Raw genomic sequence first — 19,986 nt, forward strand, 5'->3', positions numbered from 1 at the left:
AAGACTAACATTTTAAAAGGGCGTAATATTCAATGTTTGGCCTATTTTAAATGTTAGTCTTGATTTAATTTTTTTCAAAATATTTTTTTCAAAAAGATCGGAAAATTTTACGAATGTTTCATGTTTTAACATTTAAAATCGGGCCAGTAGTTGCTGAGATATCGACATTAGGAAATGGTGGGCTGTTTGGGTGAGACTTAGAAAATATCAATTTCCGTGTTTCTTTTTGTTTAAGACGCTGTATCTCAGCAACCAGAGGTCCAATCTTCAATGTCTCTTAGAAGATTTTATAGCAAATTTTTTGAACTTTCAAAAAAAAAAATATTGAAATGGTCACTATTTTTTGAATATTTTTAAAAATAGAAAAACTGCTAATATTTCGCTAAAATCAAATTTTCGGTGGCTATATCTAGAAAACGGAGCTCTTTATCAAAAAATATGTAAAGTACTTTTCGATTGTAAATTCAATTTTGCATTAAAAAAATAATGTGGAACTTGTTTTTGCATGAAACTTCAATTTTTTCCAAAAATCACTATTTTTTCAAAAATTCATAACTCGGCGGCAGATTTTTTGACCATGTTTCTCTATGGCTCAAAAGTTGCGGAAAAAACATATAAAAAAATCTCGAAAATCAAAAAATACGTATTTTGGGAAATTGAGTTTTAGTGAAAAAAAAGTTGATAAAAAAATGCTCATTTTTTTCCGTGTACCTATTTTTTTTTTCTCAAAAGTCCTCAACAATACCTACAACTTTGCCGAAGACACCAAATTAATCAAAAAATTCACTCAAAAGTTACAGCTGTTTGAATATTTACATACCATTTTTGTATGGACAGCTGCCAAAATTGTATGGAGACTTGTATGGGTGAACCAATGACACAAAATAGCATATTTGGTCATAGGGAAGGCCCCCACAAAGTTTGAGTCAAATCAAAAAAATACAAAAAATAAAAATGGTCGAAATCGGCCGATTTCGTAGAGAGTTGCTCACAGATATTTGAATATTTACGTACCATTTTTGTATGTACAGCTGCCAAAATTGTATGGAGACTTGTATGGGTGAACCAATGACACAAAATAACTTCTTTGGTCATAGGAAAGACCCAACAAAGTTTGAGCCAAATCAAAATATACAAATAAAATCCATTTCCGGTAGGTAGAAAATTGCTCATGTATAAATGTTATAATTATAATCATCATGAATTTTTTTTTTCTTAAAAAATTGGAAATTGAATTTCGAGCAATGTTTTATTCATTCGTTTGTCCTCCCTGCATCTTTCAGAATCACGAGCGATTTTTTTAAACTAAAATATGTACTAGCCTTACTAAATAAAAGATAAACCAAAGCAAATACATGTTCCAGCAGAAATTTATCAGTTTCTCACATTCATTGAATAAAACAACACAATTTTGTTTTCAAAAAATGTATTTCAAACAATGCAAAACAAGATTACAAAAATATAATACATGTCATTTAAAGAAAAAAATCTTCAGTCTTCCAGATCTTCAAAAAGGCCTCTCCGTCGGTATCGTAGTCCGGTCCAGTAATTTGGCATCTATAATATCAAAACGATTTATTTGTAATTATTTGTTGAAAATTTACGATCTAAAAATATACTTTTCTAATCCATCCAAAATTCATCTCATATAGTTGTCATCCATCATCTGCATCATCGTCTTGCTCGTCATATAATCATCATCAACGCCATCATCGTCATCGTCATCTGAAATAACCAAATAAAGTAAAACTTTTGATTTGACAAAAAAATATCTAAAACACACCAATAATATTTACTCTACTCTGAAATCTCCAGTCCAATCATCTCATCATCGGTAACTAAGAAACGCTCTAAACAAGAAACAGCTCATGAAACGAGAAAAAAAAGATTAAACAATTCAAACAAAAACAACCAAACTAATAACAGCGCAAAACATCGAACCACAAAACAAATGGCGCAACCACATCGAGAATTTAGAATACCGCAATCGCAGCAACCAGGGCAAAGAATTAGTACGGGAATTTTGACAGGTGTAACACCAAAAATATTTTACTTCATTTGAATTTTGTGGAGGCAGTTCCGGCACCGTTTCCGGGCAACCTTTTAAAGGAACCAAATACAGGGTCGGAATTGAAGATTCCGACACTGTGAACTCTTTAATCTGGGCTAAATCTGAAAATCGAGCGGATTTTTTAGAATTTAGCGAAATATTTAAATTTGAAGGTTCCGGAATTCCCTCCGAAGAGTCTGAAAAGGACAAATCAGTTTTGCGAACATAGCGTTCTGCGCGCGGTTTCAAAGTGGAAACCGCCGCAGTAGATTCCGAAAAAGCAACTGAATCGATTACCGGAGATTCCTCAACCAGATCCACCGGTCTTTCGGAATCAACCAAAGGATTGACAATTGAATTTTGTTCCGTGACCGGTGGATCCGGTATCGGAATAGCGGTAATCTCATCAATTTTGCCCTGGCATACCCCTGAAAGAGATAAGTTCGTCATTGAAAAATTTGGATCTACAGGCGGTTCCGGAATCGGAACCACCGTAGCAGTGGCCGAAACGTTATTTATAGAAATTTCAATTACCGTCGGAGATTCCGCAACCGGATCCGCCGGTCCAACGGAGTGGTCAAAACAAGAATCAATAAATTTTGTTTCCGGAACCGGCGGATCCGGAATCGGAACAACCTCATCAATTTGGCCCTGGCTTACCCCTGAAAAAGACAAATAGGTCAACAAAGAATTTTGATCTACGGACGGTTCCGGAATCGGAACCGCCGCAGTATTTTCCAAAGGGTTATTTAGTAAAATTTCAATTACCACCGGGGCTTCCGGAACCGGATCCGCCGGTTCAACGGAATGATCAAAACAAGAATCAATAAATTTTGTTACCGAAACCGGCGGAACCGGTTCGGAAGCGCCCCCCGCCGAATCGATTCCCCCGTCAACCCGTCCGCCACCCGCAACCCGGTCAACGTCCGTTTCGTCCACTCGAATCTCCGGAGTGGCTAACTGCACGACCTCTTCCGCGGCCTTCCGCCCTTTACGGCGAGACATCTTGGCGCCCATTTCTCCGGCTATCTGAAATGAGAGAGAGAGAGAGAAATTAGTAAGTGCGTCTAATCTCACCAACGTCCCAAGCGGGTATGGCTGAATATGGGGACTGCACTTGACCTACATCCCTCTCAGATTGTTATTTTCTCGTTACTATGGCTACCATGGTTACGGCCGGCCCTGGTAACGTTGTTTTGGGTGGTTGGTGTTTGGTTGGTTACTACAATCAATAAAATTGGCAACACTTGCTGTCACCGCAGCCAGGTTGCTTTGATCGACGAACCACCCTCTGATGCAAAACGCAACTGTTGCTGCCATCGGCGACGGAAAAGAAAGAAAAAAAATGCGCGAAAACGTGTGGAGAAGAAGCAGGAAGCAGCTAACGGAGTCTGCGGAGAGAGCCACCTCACCTTCCGTTGCGCCAATCTAACTGGCCTGACGGTGGCCCAGCGCAGAAAGAAGGTCCGAAGCAAGAATCTGTGCTTCAACTGTTTGCGCAGTGGGCCCAGCTGGAAGAAATGCTCGTCAAAGAACTCGTGTGGCAAGTGCCAACAATGCCGCGAAGGCTGAACCTGTGACGAAGTCCACACCGCAGTAGAGCACTGCCCCACCAAAGTACCCGGCGCCAGCAGTCCAACCCGCTGGCCAACAACAGTCGCCGTCGACAACTGAGGCGACGTGCAACCACACCCACCCACACCCCTGTGCTGTGCCGAGTCCTGCTGGACAACGGTTCGCAGGTCAACTTTATTTAAGAGTCTATGGCAAAAGCTCCAGTCCTGGTACAACATCTTCGCGGTGAAGTTTCAGTGCTTGATCGTGCCCCGAGTGACTTAGCTGATTCCGTCGTCGCCGATAAACTTCGCTGACTGGCCGATTCCGGGGTGCATCCAGCTGGCCGATACCGACTTCCAGACTCCGGACCGCATCGACTTGCTGCTCGGAGTGTCCATGTTCTTTAGGCTCCTGAAAAGTGGACACATTATGTTGGAGAACAACCTACCGGATATGCGCGAGACCTACCTGGGATGGGACTGTCCCTCGGTACGTAATCGGTGCTGGCAGTATCGGCCCTTAGCTCCACGACTACAGCGATGCCTCGAAGCTGGCATACGGTGCGTTGATCTACATCCGAAGCCTTCTGCCGAATGGAAAGACCGAAATGCGGCTGCTTTGCAGCAAATTCAAGGTGGCACCCAACAAGCAGCTCGACATCCACCGGTTTGAACTGCTCGGTTGCAGACTGTTGTCGCGGTTGGTGGTCAAGGTCATCGTTTCGCTCAAGCTTTCGTTCCGGACGGACAGCCAGGTGGTACGCACTGTCCCAGCTCCAGTGTCTGGCACCCATCATGAGGAGCACCTGCACGCGGGGCCGTCGGCCTTGCTTGCCATCTTGAGAAGACAGTTCTGGCTTCTCGACGGACGGTTGACAGTCCGGAACATCACGAGGAGTTGGGTCCCTCCTGGTGCACCGAACTGCGGGGGACTTTGAAAAGCGGCTGTAAAAAGCACAAAATATCACCTCATGCGGATTTTGAAAAATGCTCAACTCACCTTTGAGTAGTACGCCACCGTGCTGGCCGATGTTGAAGCCGTGCTTAACTACCGGCCGCTGTTCGCGATGTCGTCCGACCCCTCGGATCCGGAGGTCTTGATGCCGAGTCATTTCGCGATCGTGAGGTCGCTCACGGTCATCCCTGAGCCAATCCACGAAGAAATCCCGACGAACCGGTTGTCCAAGTGGCAGGCATCTTCAAAGTCTTCGAGAGAACACCTGGAAGGTCTGGAAGAACGAATACCTTACTAGTCTGCAGCCAAGGGGAAAGAACTGGCCGGGAATGGTAGTTCTACTGAAGGACACGGAAGCGGTGCCGCTGCACCGCTGGAAGCTGGGAGTCGTGACGAAAACCTACCCAGGGCCCGATGGCCTAGTCCGAACGGCTGATGTGCAAGTCGGCAGCACTACGGGTACGGCGGTCAATCACCAAACTGGCCGTCCTCCCTATCCTGAACAACGAACCTGCTGCTGCTGGGTCTGCCCCCAGCCCGGGGGGAGGATGTTGAGTCTTCAACGGTCGGTGGAAAATTGGCACCACTTGCTGTCACCGCAGCCAGGTTGCTTCGATCGATGAACCTCCCAGTGAAGCAAAAAGCAACTGTTGCTGCGATCGGCGACGGAAGGAGGAGGAGAAAGGAAAAAAAAAAACGCGCGAAAGCCGCGAAAACGTGTGGAGAAGAAGAAGCAGGTTTTTCACATGGGACGAATTGGGACAGCTGTGTTAGCCTTCTCGTTACAAACACAACTCACGAAATGTGTCGTCAAAATTATATGAAGTTTTGTTAAGTTTAAGTTGTCCCCCTCACCCTTTTTTTAAAAAAAGGCCCGGAAAAGCAGCGACCTAAATTTTATTTTGCAATTACAATTAAGCCGTTGCAAATATTTTCCAAAGTTTATGATGCCCCTCCCTTCTTATTTTGTCCGAAAAATCAGGGGGCAAAAAAAAAATATTTTCAAAAAACTTCAAAATTTTAATGAAAATAGAAGTTAAATGCCGGGTCCGGCGGTGTAGTGGCTAGCGTGGTAGCCTCTTACCCCAGTAAGGCCTGGGTTCAATCCCAGACGGACTCGGTGGCATTTTTCGAGACGATATTTGCCTGACCACGCCTTCCGGATGGTGAAGTAAAACGTCGGTCCATTTGCGTAAAAGAGGTTTTGGGTGACTCACCACACATAACCTTCGGACGCCTAGAAATGAGCAGAAACTTGCAACAGAGACCACAAAAGACCCGGGGGTCGTTAAAGTGGATTACTTTGCTTTTTTTTAGAAGTTAAATCAACTGAAAACAATCTAAAATGCATTTTCTGCATTGATAATCATATTCAGCATGTTTGGACTGGATTAACCCCTTCCCGCCCAGAGCAAAATCGAGATTTTTTACGTTTTTCTACATTACTCGTTACTGGATCAACCAAATCGGATGAAATTTTAATGGTTATACGTCAACATTCTATACAAACTAATGTAGGTGGAACCAGGTTGAAAAATTGCATGTTTGCAGAGAAATTTCAAAATAAAAATTTTGCCAATACTTAGATTTATTGGAAACTAATGATTGCAAAATAACTGGACAGGTGTACGATGCATTTTATAACACTTTTTTTTATTAAAATTTTGAAACCTTGGCTAGTAAATTTAATTTTAAAACGGTCTTTTTTTTATTTTTAAGCCCCCACCCTTGACATTGGTAAGAGGCGAGAGACATGAACTCCAAAAAATATTTGCAACGGCCTTACTAGCAGTCTTATCAACAAGAACATTAAAATGTTTCTTGTTGATTAGATTTCTATTTCCAGTAAGGCCGTTGCAAATATTTTTTGGAGTTCATGCCCCGCGCCTATTTTCCTGCTTTTAAAATCATACCCAGAATTTGTGGGCTTGATTAAATATTTCTTTTTTTTGTGAACCTCCGACGTTGTTGTTTTGCAATCATTGCGGTGCTGTGAACTTTTATTCTTATATTTTAAAAGATTTTAAATTACCTGAAAATTTAAAAACGATTCAAAAAATATGATTTTTGCTTTCTGATTTCTGGACACATTTTTTGACGTTTTGAAAAATACTTTCGCTTGCGTCAATAATTAGAGTTCACGCGCGCTTCTATACCGCAGAAGCAGAAGAATTTTTGGTTGTTGTTTGTTACCAAAATTTAATTTAATTTATAATTTGTTGGTTTATTGGATATGACAACTTGTTAGTAAGCACTGCACAAACCTTACAAGATTGCTGAGTTTAACAAAACGTCAACATTAACTCATTTTCGACCAAAATGGTCGTTGTCACAAGATATCACAAAAAAGACGATATATGGAATATGTTTGGATTTCATTTGTTGTTTAAGATAACCTTTTGGTATAAACTGTGTCAATGATTACAACAACCAACAAAATTTCTGCGTAGACTCAACTCGAGGGAAGCATGAAGTTTGGGGTCCCCAGAAACATGGGCAATTTGATTTTTTGAAAATATTTAGACAGGGCCGAACGGGTTTCCTCCAAAGTTAGTATGGAGAATTAGGGCGGTTCGTCGCTCTTGCATACAATCCAAAAATTGCATGCAATATGTAAGAGAACTGAACTGCACTAATTCTCCATACAAACTTTGGAGAAAAACCATTCGGCCCTGTCCAAATATAAAAAAAAAAATCGAAGTGCACGTGTTTCTGGGGACCCCAAACTTCATGTTTTCCCTCGAGTTGAACCAGCGCAGTCATTTTTGTCACTTTTTGTTAATCAGTGTTATCGGAGGTTGTTTTTCAACCTAAAATTCAAAAAATCCTTATAAAGATTAATGATACGCAAGACTAAAGCTCATACATTCTGAAATTACTTTGGATGCATATATCTAGTATGCACCACCAACGTCATATTTGATATCCGCTGGTAGGTTTCAATATTCTTTGATCAACAGTTTTGCCTAACTTTGTTAGTGCAAATTTCCCAAACGCATTCCCCTCCAATTCTGCACACAAACATACACACTAGTCCCAAAGCTGGCTGCACATAGTTTAAAATTAGTTTAGAACTTTTCCTCGACAAAACTGCAACACCCAGCGCTCTGTGTGCCAAAAACTTTGAATATATCCCCTCGTAATATACTTTGACTGTCTAAACTAAACTCTCTTTGCCGAAGTTGGCACCGGTCCACAAACATAACCTCACACATGCACACATTGCACACACACACACAAACGCAAACACACGTGTGTATCGTTCAAGTCCTTCCCGTTCGTTTCAGTTGCAATTAACTGTTTAACTTTTGATAGACTTCAAAAACAGCAACCCCAACAGCAACAGACTGGGGTGACTAGGGTGGAGGATCCTTCTTTCGGACTTTTATTGGTTAAAACTTGTTCTAATCCCAAAGTGGATTGCCCCTCACAAAATCTTCAAACAACTGTTACTCTTCGGGATGACATCCTATCGGCTCTCGATCTTCAACAAAGTTGGTCCAAAAATCTTAAGGAAACATTTGTCCAGCAAATAGACCGATTTTACGCCCCTCTGCCCTACACCCTGGGTAAGCTTGTAATAAACGTTTCGCAAAGATGAGGAATGTTTCTATTTTCCTGGCGAGCTCGCACTGCGCTACTAGTTCTGGATGCAGAGAAGCAGCAGCTATGCAACATCCCTTCCGGCTGCCGGAAGCTCTTACCGCATTTATCCCAGAGACTGGGAAGAGTCCGGAAACTCCAACGGGAACCAACCCAGCAGCAGCAGTGTGGGATTGCATCTTGGCGTGTCATAAAGCGGGAAGCAAAAATCTCGTGCTGTGCTGGGAAAAGGAATCGACCCCCCTCCCATCACTTCTCCTCCATTGCCGTTGAGAAATGGTCCCGGAAGTGGCATTAGAGATATAGTGGGACGTGGGAAAATGGGTGGGAAAACGAGGGTTGCGGGTGCGGAAAGAAAGTGAGCGGAAGTGAGCTGTGCATTACCATCAAACCGAACATTGCTTCGATGCCACAACTATTAGCGGAGATTTTTTTTTGAAAGTATTTTCTCTCCATCTTCTGGTTGGATATCGTGTCCGCGCACAGCGCTGCTCGGTGGTGGTCGGATGGTCGATTCTTGTGGCAGGTCTTTAGCGAGAGTGGACAGGGATGAAGGCTTGGTTTTACATTAATTATTAGGTCGTTACAGGGCTTGACGATAAGCTGACAATGATTTAAAATTCATTTTTCTGAAATGATATTTTTTTCTTCTCAAATTTTAACCTCTGCAACCCAACCCCGCCTCTTTGCTTCAATCTAAAAAATCGCCAAAAAACCATTTTTCAACTTTCTTTTTCTGTTTTTTTTTGCTTTTTGCATTGGAAAGAAAAAACCTTAAAATTTTAGAAAATTGCAGGTGTGAATATTTTGCATGTTTTTATTTAATTTGGGCGTTAGAGTCTTAATTACCTATACAAAACTATTTTTTTAAACTTATATTTTTGAGAAATAATGTTTCGTAGAAAACTGTTGTAATTATTGAAGCATTCATAAACTGTTAGATTCTATTATATTTTTTGTTGCTTTTATTGCAAGGGGTTGTTGAATGTTTTTATTTATGCTTCATAGATTTGATTAAGTTCTCATTCAAAATATTATGATTTCACCCAAATATTTAATCGTATTTTAAAAGAATTTAGCATGAAAACAACATGGGTGTTTACAATAAAATTATCAAGGCTTTTTCATTATTAATGCTTTCAATAAGGACATATTTTTTGAAAATCTGGTAAGGCCATTGCTAATTTTTATTTTTGAAGTTTATGAACTTAAAATAATTTGAAATGCATTTTCCTGCGTTTAAAATTATATTTTGAATATTTGAGATCGATCAACAATATTTTTTTTGTTAACTTCCGTTGTATTGCAGTACTCTACATTGACAAAAAAATATTTCGCCGATAATTTGATATTTTGAAAACTTAACCTTTCTGGGGTGTTAAGAAAAATTTACGTTAAAGGTGTTAAGGGGTCATATAACCCCGGAATTGAAAACGCTGGCAAAAATCCATTCTGCAACCGATTTTCGTTATTTTGGACGCAAATGAAAGGTATGGATGTTTATAAAGGCACCTGTGCTATGCGGATCCGATTTGGCCACTTTGGTTCCTGGGAATCGATTCCAAAGGAACAAATTTTCCGGCAAACCGGCTCTCCGGAGATTTATTAGATTTAGCTATGGATTAATGCATAACAAACTATATATAATATCTAAAAATACAAGTCATACGCTCCGGAACAGGTTGCATGCCATTTGGATCATATCTGGCCACTCTGGAACCGGTTCCAGGTGGGTGTATCCCATTTGGCATAATGGACATTTGGCATAACGGGTTTTCAAGAAGGACGTTTGGCATAATGGACGTTTGGCATAATTGATCCAAGACATCAGGGACGTTTGGCATAATGGACATTTGGCATAATGGATGTTTGGCATAACTCGTTCAAAAACCATCAAGGACGATTGGCATAATGGATTTGGCATAATTATTACTGTTTTTTTATAATTATTTCTAATTTTTACAAATGTAAATGTATTTTTTTACCTTTTTTATATTACTATAAGAGATTATCATTTGTTTCGAAAAATCAGGTATCTCTATATTTTTTTCACAATAGTAAATTGTTTCCTTTTTGAATAATTCACAATTAAGTATTTTAATGAAGTCTTCATACTTTTATTTAAAATTTAGTTTAAAGAAGGAGATATTTCTTGTTAGCTTTACATTTTTCCTCTTTCTATATAATTAGCATTTATATTTTTTTTAAATGAAATTTTCCCTTTTTGCCTTCCTCACTTTACTGAGGAAAGGCTATAAAATCACTCGAAAAATGAACTTCTTAATTTGACCTCGTAGACCCACCTTCACGTATACCTATCGACTCAGAATCATGTTCTGAGCAAATGTCTGTGTGGATGTGTGTAGGTGGGTGGACAAAAAAATTGTCACTCGATTATCTCCGGACTGGATGAACGGATTTTGACCGTATTAGTCTCATTCGATCCGTCTTGGGGTCCCATAGGTCTCTATTTAAAATCAGCAAGTTTAGTTAAGTACTTCAAAAGTTATGCTAAAAAAACGATTTTGGCGTATGCCCGGAAGATTGTAAAAAGGGTGGTTTTTGTAAGAAACCCTGTCATGTTATACATTTTCAGAAAGGTATTAAAAAGACCTTTCCAATGAGCCCAAAACATTGAAGATCTGATAACCCTATCAAAAGTTATTGACACTTAAGTGTTATTTATACACTTTTTGGAGGCCGGATCTCAGATATTTCAATGAAAATGATGTCCGGGTCCATCATGCGACCCATCGTTGGTTAGATAATCGAAAGACCTTTCAAATGAGCCTAAAACATCAATGATCTGACAACCCTATCAAAAGTTATTGACACTTAAGTGTTATTTATACACTTTTTGGAGGCCGGATCTCAGATATTTCAGTAAAAATGATGTCCGGGTCCATCATGCGGCCCATCGTTAGTTAGATAATCGAAAGACCTTTCGAATGAGCCTAAAACATCAAGGATCTGACAACCCTATCAAAAGTTATTGGCACTTAAGTGTAATTTATACACTTTTTGGAGGCCGGATCTCAGATATTTCAGTAAAAATGATGTCCGGGTCCATCATGCGACCCATCGTTAGTTAGATAATCAAAAGACCTTTCAAATGAGCCTAAAACATCAAGGATCTGACAATCCTATCAAAAGTTATTGGCACTTAAGTGTAATTTATACACTTTTTGGAGGCCGGATCTCAGATATTTCAGTAAAAATGATGTCCGGGTCCATCTACGACCCATCGTTAGTTAGATAATCGAAAGACCTTTCAAATGAGCCTAAAACATCAAGGATCTGACAACCCTATCAAAAGTTATTGACACTTAAGTGTTATTTATACACTTTTTGGAGGCCGGATCTCAGATATTTCAGTAAAAATGATGTCCGGGTCCATCATGCGGCCCATCGTTAGTTAGATAATCGAAAGACCTTTCAAATGAGCCTAAAACATCAAGGATCTGACAACCCTATCAAAAGTTATTGACACTTAAGTGTTATTTATACACTTTTTGGAGGCCGGATCTCAGATATTTCAGTAAAAATGATGTCCGGGTCCATCATGCGACCCATCGTTAGTTAGATAATCAAAAGACCTTTCGAATGAGCCTAAAACATCAAGGATCTGACAATCCTATCAAAAGTTATTGGCACTTAAGTGTAATTTATACACTTTTTGGAGGCCGGATCTCAGATATTTCAGTAAAAATGATGTCCGGGTCCATCTACGACACATCGTTAGTTAGATAATCGAAAGACCTTTCAAATGAGCCTAAAACATCAAGGATCTGACAACCCTATCAAAAGTTATTGGCACTTAAGTGTAATTTATACACTTTTTGGAGGCCGGATCTCAGATATTTCAGTAAAAATGATGTCCGGGTCCATCTACGACCCATCGTTAGTTAGATAATCGAAAGACCTTTCAAATGAGCCTAAAACATCAAGGATCTGACAATCCTATCAAAAGCTATTGGCACTTAAGTGTTATTTATACACTTTTTGGAGGCCGGATCTCAGATATTTCAGTAAAAATGATGTCCGGGTCCATCTACGACCCATCGTTAGTTAGATAATCGAAAGACCTTTCAAATGAGCCTAAAACATCAAGGATCTGACAATCCTATCAAAAGTTATTGGCACTTAAGTGTTATTTATACACTTTTTGGAGGCCGGATCTCAGATATTTCAGTAAAAATGATGTCCGGGTCTATCATGCGACCCATCGTTAGTTAGATAATCGAAAGACCTTTCAAATGAGCCTAAAACATCAAGGATCTGACAACCCTATTAAAAGTTATTGGCACTTAAGTGTTATTTATACACTTTTTAGAGGTTTGATTTCAGATATTGTGATAAAAATATTGTCTGAATCTTCCATGCGAACTATCGTTGGATAGGTATTTTTTATCAGACCTTGCCGATGAGCCAGAAATATTGATGGTCTGCGAACCATATCAAAAGAAATGAGTAATAAAGTTGATTTGTTAAACATGTTAAGGGGGAATGTTGCTATTTTTACTGAATGTATTGACTTTATGAATATGAGGAAGGCACCAACCACCTAAAGGTGGATTAAGTAACGTTTTTAATATGAATTTCAACTTAAAGATGAGAAAAAACCCCTTCAAATCTTCGACAATGGAGATAATTTTGCTTTTCTTTTTTTGCAATTTTCCCATCTTTTTTATATTCAACTTGAAGAAGAGAAATTCTCTTATACATGTTCTCTTTAAACATTTCTATCACTTCTGCAATTTGTTCTCTGTTGGTTTATTTTTTTTTTTTGCAATAAAATTGTTTACGCAAGTTCCCTTCTTTTATTTATTCAAAACCAATCTTAAAGACGGGACAATTTAAAAAAGCTAGTAAAATTGGTTTCTTGAATAGATGTAGGTGGAAAACATAAAAAATAATGCGATTGTCAAAAATTTAAAGATTAGCAAAATGTTAGTCTTAAAAAAGACTTTTCCTTCTATAAGTTGATCGTTATATAAAGAAGTGAAAGTTTGATAAATAAACTCAATTTTCAAATACATCAATTAGGTTGAATATCAAAGAAGAGAAAATTGCATAAAAAACAATAATTGCAAAATATTGAAAAAAAAAAATAAACTGCACAGCTTTTGAATGATTTTGCCTTCTTTAAATTTTAAAATAAAAGAAGAGAAAATTGCTTTAAAAACTTATTGCATTTCTTTAAAGAAGAGCAAAATGCAGATGCATTATTTAGGTTGAATTTGAAAAAGGAGGAAAAAGGGAAAATAGTAAAAAATCTTTATTGCAAAATATTTAAAGACTGGCAAAACTTACATCACTTTGTTAGGTTGAATTTAAAATAAAAGAAGGAAAAATTTAATACAAAAAATAGCAGCAAAGTATTTCAAAGGAGAAATATCTTGATATTATATAAACTATTTTTAAGTAAATTTATGAAAAATTGCATTTTAAAGCTTTTTTAAGAAATATTAAAAAAGGGGAAAAATTACATCTATTGGGAGAAAATGACAAAGATACTTGATTTCTTGAAAAAAAATCATCTTTTTAAGTAAAATTATCTGTTTAGTTAGAAAATAAAAAAAAAGCTTTACATTATTATTCTTTACAATAGATAAATACTTTATACTTTATAAAAAATAAATACAAAAAAGCTAGCAATAATTATGCCAAACGTCCTTGATGATTTTTGAACGAGTTATGCCAAACGTCCATTATGCCAAATGTCCATTATGCCAAACGTCCCTAATGTCTTGGACCAATTATGCCAAATGTCCATTATGCCAAACGTCCTTCTTGAAAACCCGTTATGCCAAATGTCCATTATGCCAAATGGGGTACACCCGTTCCAGATACCCTGGAAGTGGCCAGATTGCTATTTTGGTAAAAGCCTATCGTGCGACATATCAAACTTCATGGAATTACATGCCATGCACACTGCAACTAGCAAAAAGCCAATTGGACCATATCTGGCCAATCCGGAACCGATTCCAGATACCCTGTCAGTAGCCAAATGACTATTTTGGTAAAAGCCTAACGTGCGACATATCAAACTTCATGGAATTACAAGCCATGTACACTGAAACCAACAAAAACCCAACTGGACCATGTCTGTCCACTCCAGAACTGGTCCCGGATACCCTGGAAGAGGTCAGATTGCAGATTGTGTCGCACGATAGGCTTTTACAAAAATATTAATCTGGCCACTTCCAGGGTATCCGGAACTGGTTCCGGAGTGGCCAGATATGGTTCAGTTGGCTTTTTACTAGTTGAAGTGTGCATGGCATGTAATTTCATGAAGTTTGATATGTCGCACGTTAGGCTTTTACCAAAACAGCCATTTGGCCACTTGCATGGTATCCGGAACCGGTTTCGGATTGGCCAGATATGGTCCAATTGGCATTTTGCTGGTTCCAGTGTGCATGGAATATAATTCCATGAAGTTTGATATGTCGCACGATAGGTTTTTACCAAATTAGCCATTTGGCCACTTCCAGGGTACCCGGAACTGGTTCCGGAGTGGCCAGGTATGGTCCAATTGGCTTTTTTCTGGTTGCAGTGTACATGGCTTGTAATTCCATGAAGTTTGATAAGTCACACGATAGGCTTTTACCAAAATAGCAATCTGGCCACTTCCAGGGTATCTGGAACCGGTTCCAGAGTGGCCAGATATGATCCAAATGGCATGCAACCTGTTCCGGAGCGTATGACTTGTATTTTTAGATATTATATATAGTTTATTATGCATTAATCCATAGCTAAATCTAATAAAACTCCGGAGAGCCGGTTTGCCGGAAAATTTGTTCCTTTGGAATCGATTCCCAGGGACCAAAGTGGCCAAATCGGGTCCTCGTAGGATAGGTACATTTCTAGACATCCATACCTTTCATTTGCATCCAAAAGAACGAAAATCGGTTGCAAAATGGATTTTTGCCAGCATTTTCAATCCCGGGGTCATATAGACCCCTTAACACCTTTAACGTAAGTTTTTTTTTTGTAGCGCCCTTTCTAGGTGGCGCTGGAGGTTGCTTCCGGTTGCAAAATGTTTAGTTTAAAAAGTTAGGAAAAGTCAGAAAGTTTCAAGTCTGTAAGTTAGAATGAATAAAAGTTACAGCACATTTTATAAGCCGTCTGGGTCATATAGACCCTAACACCTTAGGAAGGTTAAGATTGCAAAACATCTTGGCAGTTGCAAAATGCATTTAAAAAAATACTTTTTTCATTCAAATGTTAAAACCATGTTTTTTTCTGAAAATATTAAAATTTTCATAATTTGCAATATGGGTATCAATCGAAGCGAAATTATGTATGCTTTTTCAATTTATAAGAGTTTTTTTAATATCAAAATTTTCACAAAATACCGTATTTTGTTTGAAAATACTCAAATTTTCAAAATTAGATATATGGGTTAGAATTGGAATTTAAATTTCGTATGCTTTTTCAACTTTTTTTTTGGAAATATCAAAATTTTCACAGAATATCGTATTTTTTTGAAAAAACTCAAATTTTTAAAATTAATAATATGGGCATCAAATGAATTGAAATTTCGTATGCTTTTTCAGTTTATAAGAGTTTTTTTCCTCAATCATATTATTCTAGCATGGAGAGTGATTTAAATTTTTATATTTTATTATTTGCAAAAAAAAAATCAAATTATTCGCTCTACAGCTTTGCCTTGGCGTTCTCGATTGCGAGATTCCTACTCGAAACTAGGTGTCCGAAGGCTTGATTGTTGAGGCAATTGCAAACCTCTTTTTACACCTTAGCTTCCATCCACCCCGGGATTCGAACTGACGACCTTTGGATTGTGAGTCCAACTGCCTACCAGCGACTCCACCAGGACAGGACCCAGGGAGACGACCCCTACACCTGGACTGAGCTAACGACCTAACCTTTTTAGGTTAGTCCGGGGCCAACATTTACTTCCCGTCCGACGGAAGGCGTGATCAGACAAATTTCGTCTCAAAATTTGCCACCGGGACCTTCTGGGATCGAACCCAGGCCGACTGGGTGAGAGGCAATCACGCTTACCCCTACACCACGGTCCTGGCTTATTTGCAAAATACCTATTTTTCCGAAAATATTAAAATTTTCATAATTTGCAACATGGGTATCAAACGAAGCGTAATTATGTATGCTTTTTCAATTCATCAGAGTTTTTTTGAAAACATCAAAATGTTCACAAAATATCGTATTTTTTCGAAAATACTATTTTTTTTTGAATTACCAGTATGGGTATCAAACGAATTGAAACTTCGTATGCTTCTTCAATTTATAAGAGTTTTTTTAGAAAACAAAGTGCGTAAAAAAAGATACAGAGTTTTCATAAGAAGTGTATTGAAATAATCAATGGAACTCATATTTTCTACCAACATTGCCAAAGGCACTATGAAATACAAAGCGAACATGATTGTTATTATATTTTGATGAACCTTAGTTGAAATTGTTATGAAGAAATGTTCAGCAGACATGTTTATGTAAAGTTGTACCCCAATTCCACAATCATATTATACTTTTCGAAAGTTTCGCTTGACCTTTCAGTGTTGCCTGAAAGTATGATTTTTACCGAGTAATTCAAAATTTTCCTCTTTGAAGCTGTGTAACTTTGGTTACAAGCAATTAAGCACCATACTGTCTTTGAGAAAATTGTTAAGGATATCATAGAGTTGGTTCTAGTATCATAAAATAAAGAAGTATTAATGTTGTACAGTTAAAAATGGAAAAATGCGAGTCTTCCCATAGTAGATTTCCATACAAATTTAATTCTCTTTGCTCCAATCGTGGACACAACCAATCGCTCCCAAATATCGGGAGGTTGTTCCGTACCCTAAATGGAACAAAAAAATATGTTGCTGAACAAATCAATTTTTGACTCCATCCTAATGACCCATATTGTTTATTTTAAAATATAAAAAAATGGTAATATTACATGATTTTTTCCAGATTGTTTTGTCTGTTTTAAATTGTTGTAGAAGGTTGATAGAAATGTTTCAAATTACCTAATATTGTTTTCGTGATAAGAAAAAAAAAAACAGTTTAATATAATTAAAGTTGAAACAGAATCTTCGTCTGATTAGAAAACCACATCCCTGCAATCTTACTGCAGTTTTGCCACAAACATCGCGTGCAATCTCGGCAGCTGCGATTCTCCGGTGCAAGATGCAGCCACCAGCAAGAAGAAAATCCCCAGGCGAGGCAAAATTCTTCGCGTGCTGAGAAGCACTTTCCCTGCCCTCTTACTGGTCCCTTGTCCACATCTGACAATGTCCAGCGACCGCACGACGACGACGACGACGATGTTGCATACTTCCGGAATTTTTCACTTCTTCTTGCTAGTTGGAAAATGAAGACACGAAGAGGGAGCGATTTCCAGCAGCGACTGGCAACACTGGCTGGGTGTATTTTGATATCTTAATGGTTGTAGTTTTCAATTTTCAGAGCGAAATAATATATTTTCACTTTTTTTCCGCCGCAGAACACTTCCGGGCTTTTAAGGAAAAATGTATCTGGAAAAACGAGGAAGATTCGCGACCGAACGTGGCGCGCGTTTTGTGCGACGTCAATTTGGGATGAAAGTGAACGAGCGAACGAAATTGCTCGTGATAGATGACGGTGGTGCAGCTGGCAAACTATCTTGACGCGATCGGGGGGGAGAAGACGGAAGATCTCCAGAGTTGTGCCCGCTTCCGGGCACCAGCTTCGGAGTGCTTCCCGAACACGTGACAGATGGCACTTGGAATTGCGTTATAATGTGATGACAATTTGCAAAGTGGGTGTAACACATATTTGGGATTTGAAAGAATTCTTTATCCTTCTACTGCCCATTCTGATTCTGATTCTGATTAATAAAGTTCATAAACGGAGAAAAAACCATACTGAATGTCGTGAACAAATGATCAAGTTTTCGCGAACATTAAAATTTCCTGAAATCATCTTGTCACGAAATCATTTAAATGTTTACGATATTGTGAACAGTGATCACGAAATCGAAATATTTTCGCAAGATGGCGTTGTGTACCGTAAAACGGGGTGACTTTGATAGCCGGGGTGACTTTGATAGGATTGAGATTTTTTCGCAAAATGAAGAGTACAAATAAAATACGTACGGAATTGTATGAAATCATACTGACCAGGGTAGCGAAAGGTTCAAGGTACTTCTAGAAAAAAAGTAAGTTTACTAGAATTAAGAAAACGTTGATGAATAGCATTATTTTCAAATTCTCAAAGTGTCATGATTTTTTCAATGAACATGGTTTCAAATCAGAAAACGGAATGCATTTTCGGATTCTTCGGACAATTTTCCACTAGGAGACGGTAAAAGAAGTTAGTAAAAAATAAAAACATTGTGTTTTAGGCACAAAATTTAATTAAATTTCCAAATTTGAAGGCATTTTCAGTAGAACAAATTTTATACAAAATGTGAAAACTTTTGATTCGTGCATCGAATTCAGTTTAAAATGCAATATTAATCAATAATTTTATAACTAAAACTATTTAGCAATTTTACCTAAAATTTACATGTATTTGTTAAAAAGCTTATGAACTTAGATAACAAAATATAAACATTAGGGTGGGTACGTTTTTCAAAAAGTTCTCCGATCAAGTTTTAGTATGGTTCCCCTTGTAGGGCATGCCCATAGGGACTTTCATGCCAAATATCAGCTCATTTGGTTGTAAACTGGCTGCGCGCATCAGGGTTAAAGTTTACATGGAAATTACTATGGGAAATTGGAATTTTTTGTTCAAACGCTCGTACAGGTCTGGGAAAATCACGCGCCAACTTCTGGTATGGTCAGGCCTAAGGGGAATGGTCTGGAGAACACTTTTCCCGAAGAGAGCATATGGATTCGTTGTCCCTAGACCTGGCGCATCGGCAAACAATCCGATGTCTCCGGAATCAACGATTTTCCCTGAAAAAGCATCACATTTTCCTTAGCATGCTATGAAAGCTTGATGCACACCGCGACGCCATATGTCAGGTAGGTGCCACGTGGGTGAGACAAAGCTGGAATATTCAATTGCAAACATTCTTTTAACTAGAAAATGAATATTTCAAGCAATCCTGATATTATTTAGTCGAATTCAGAATCTTTGCATAGCAAATTTGTGTTTTATTGCTAATATTTCAACCACGTGGCAGCTACCTGACATATGGCGTCGCGGTGTGCATCAAGCTTTCATAGCATGCTAAGGAAAATGTGATGCTTTTTCAGGGAAAACCGTTGATTCCGGAGACATCGGATTGTTTGCCGATGCGCCAGGTCTAGGGACAACGAATCCATATGCTCTCTTCGGGAAAAGTGTTCTCCAGACCATTCCCCTTAGGCCTGACTATACCAGAAGTTGGCGCGTGATTTTCCCAGACCTGTACGAGCGTTTGAACAAAAAGTTCCAATTTCCCATAGTAATTCCCAGGTAAACTTTAACCCCGATGCGCGCAGCCAGTTTACAACCAAATGAGCTGATATTTGGCATGAAAGTCCCTATGGGCATGCCCTACAAGGGGAACCATACTAAAACTTGATCGGAGAACTTTTTGAAAAACGTACCCACCCTAATAAACATAGATTTTTTAGATTTTTAGATTTTTAGATTTTTAGATTTATAGATTTTTAGATTTTTAGATTTTTAGATTTTTAGATTTTTAGATTTTTAGATTTTTAGATTTTTAGATTTTTAGATTTTTAGATTTTTAGATTTTTAGATTTTTAGATTTTTAGATTTTTAGATTTTTAGATTTTTAGATTTTTAGATTTTTAGATTTTTAGATTTTTAGATTTTTAGATTTTTAGATTTTTAGATTTTTAGATTTTTAGATTTTTAGA

At 38.2% G+C, this 19,986-nt stretch overlaps 1 protein-coding gene across 2 annotated transcripts; it reads right to left on the minus strand.

The window, feature by feature from the left end:
- Positions 1-1,490: 1,490 nt before the first annotated feature.
- LOC128092511 (uncharacterized) lies at positions 1,491-3,391 on the minus strand. Of its 2 annotated transcripts, XM_052706437.1 has the most exons (3): positions 3,177-3,391; positions 1,784-3,079; positions 1,491-1,725 (listed from the first exon to the last, which is right to left on the minus strand). In XM_052706437.1, the coding sequence occupies exon 2, from the start codon at positions 3,065-3,067 to the stop codon at positions 1,898-1,900; it is 1,170 nt and encodes a 389-aa protein (XP_052562397.1). In that variant the 5' UTR covers positions 3,068-3,079; positions 3,177-3,391; the 3' UTR covers positions 1,491-1,725; positions 1,784-1,897. The 2 variants fall into 2 exon arrangements, with proteins under 2 accessions (XP_052562397.1, XP_052562396.1); XM_052706436.1 differs by having other exon boundaries at positions 1,784-3,391.
- Positions 3,392-19,986: the final 16,595 nt, after the last annotated feature.

The sequence above is a fragment of the Culex pipiens genome, chromosome 1 (genome assembly GCF_016801865.2).
Source record: "Culex pipiens pallens isolate TS chromosome 1, TS_CPP_V2, whole genome shotgun sequence".
Taxonomy (NCBI): Eukaryota; Metazoa; Arthropoda; class Insecta; order Diptera; family Culicidae; genus Culex; species Culex pipiens.

Coding starts and splice junctions, on each gene's coding strand:
- LOC128092511 (XM_052706437.1), bottom strand. CDS start 3,067: ATGGGCGCCAAGATGTCTCGCCGTAAAGGGCGGAAGGCCGCGGAAGAG.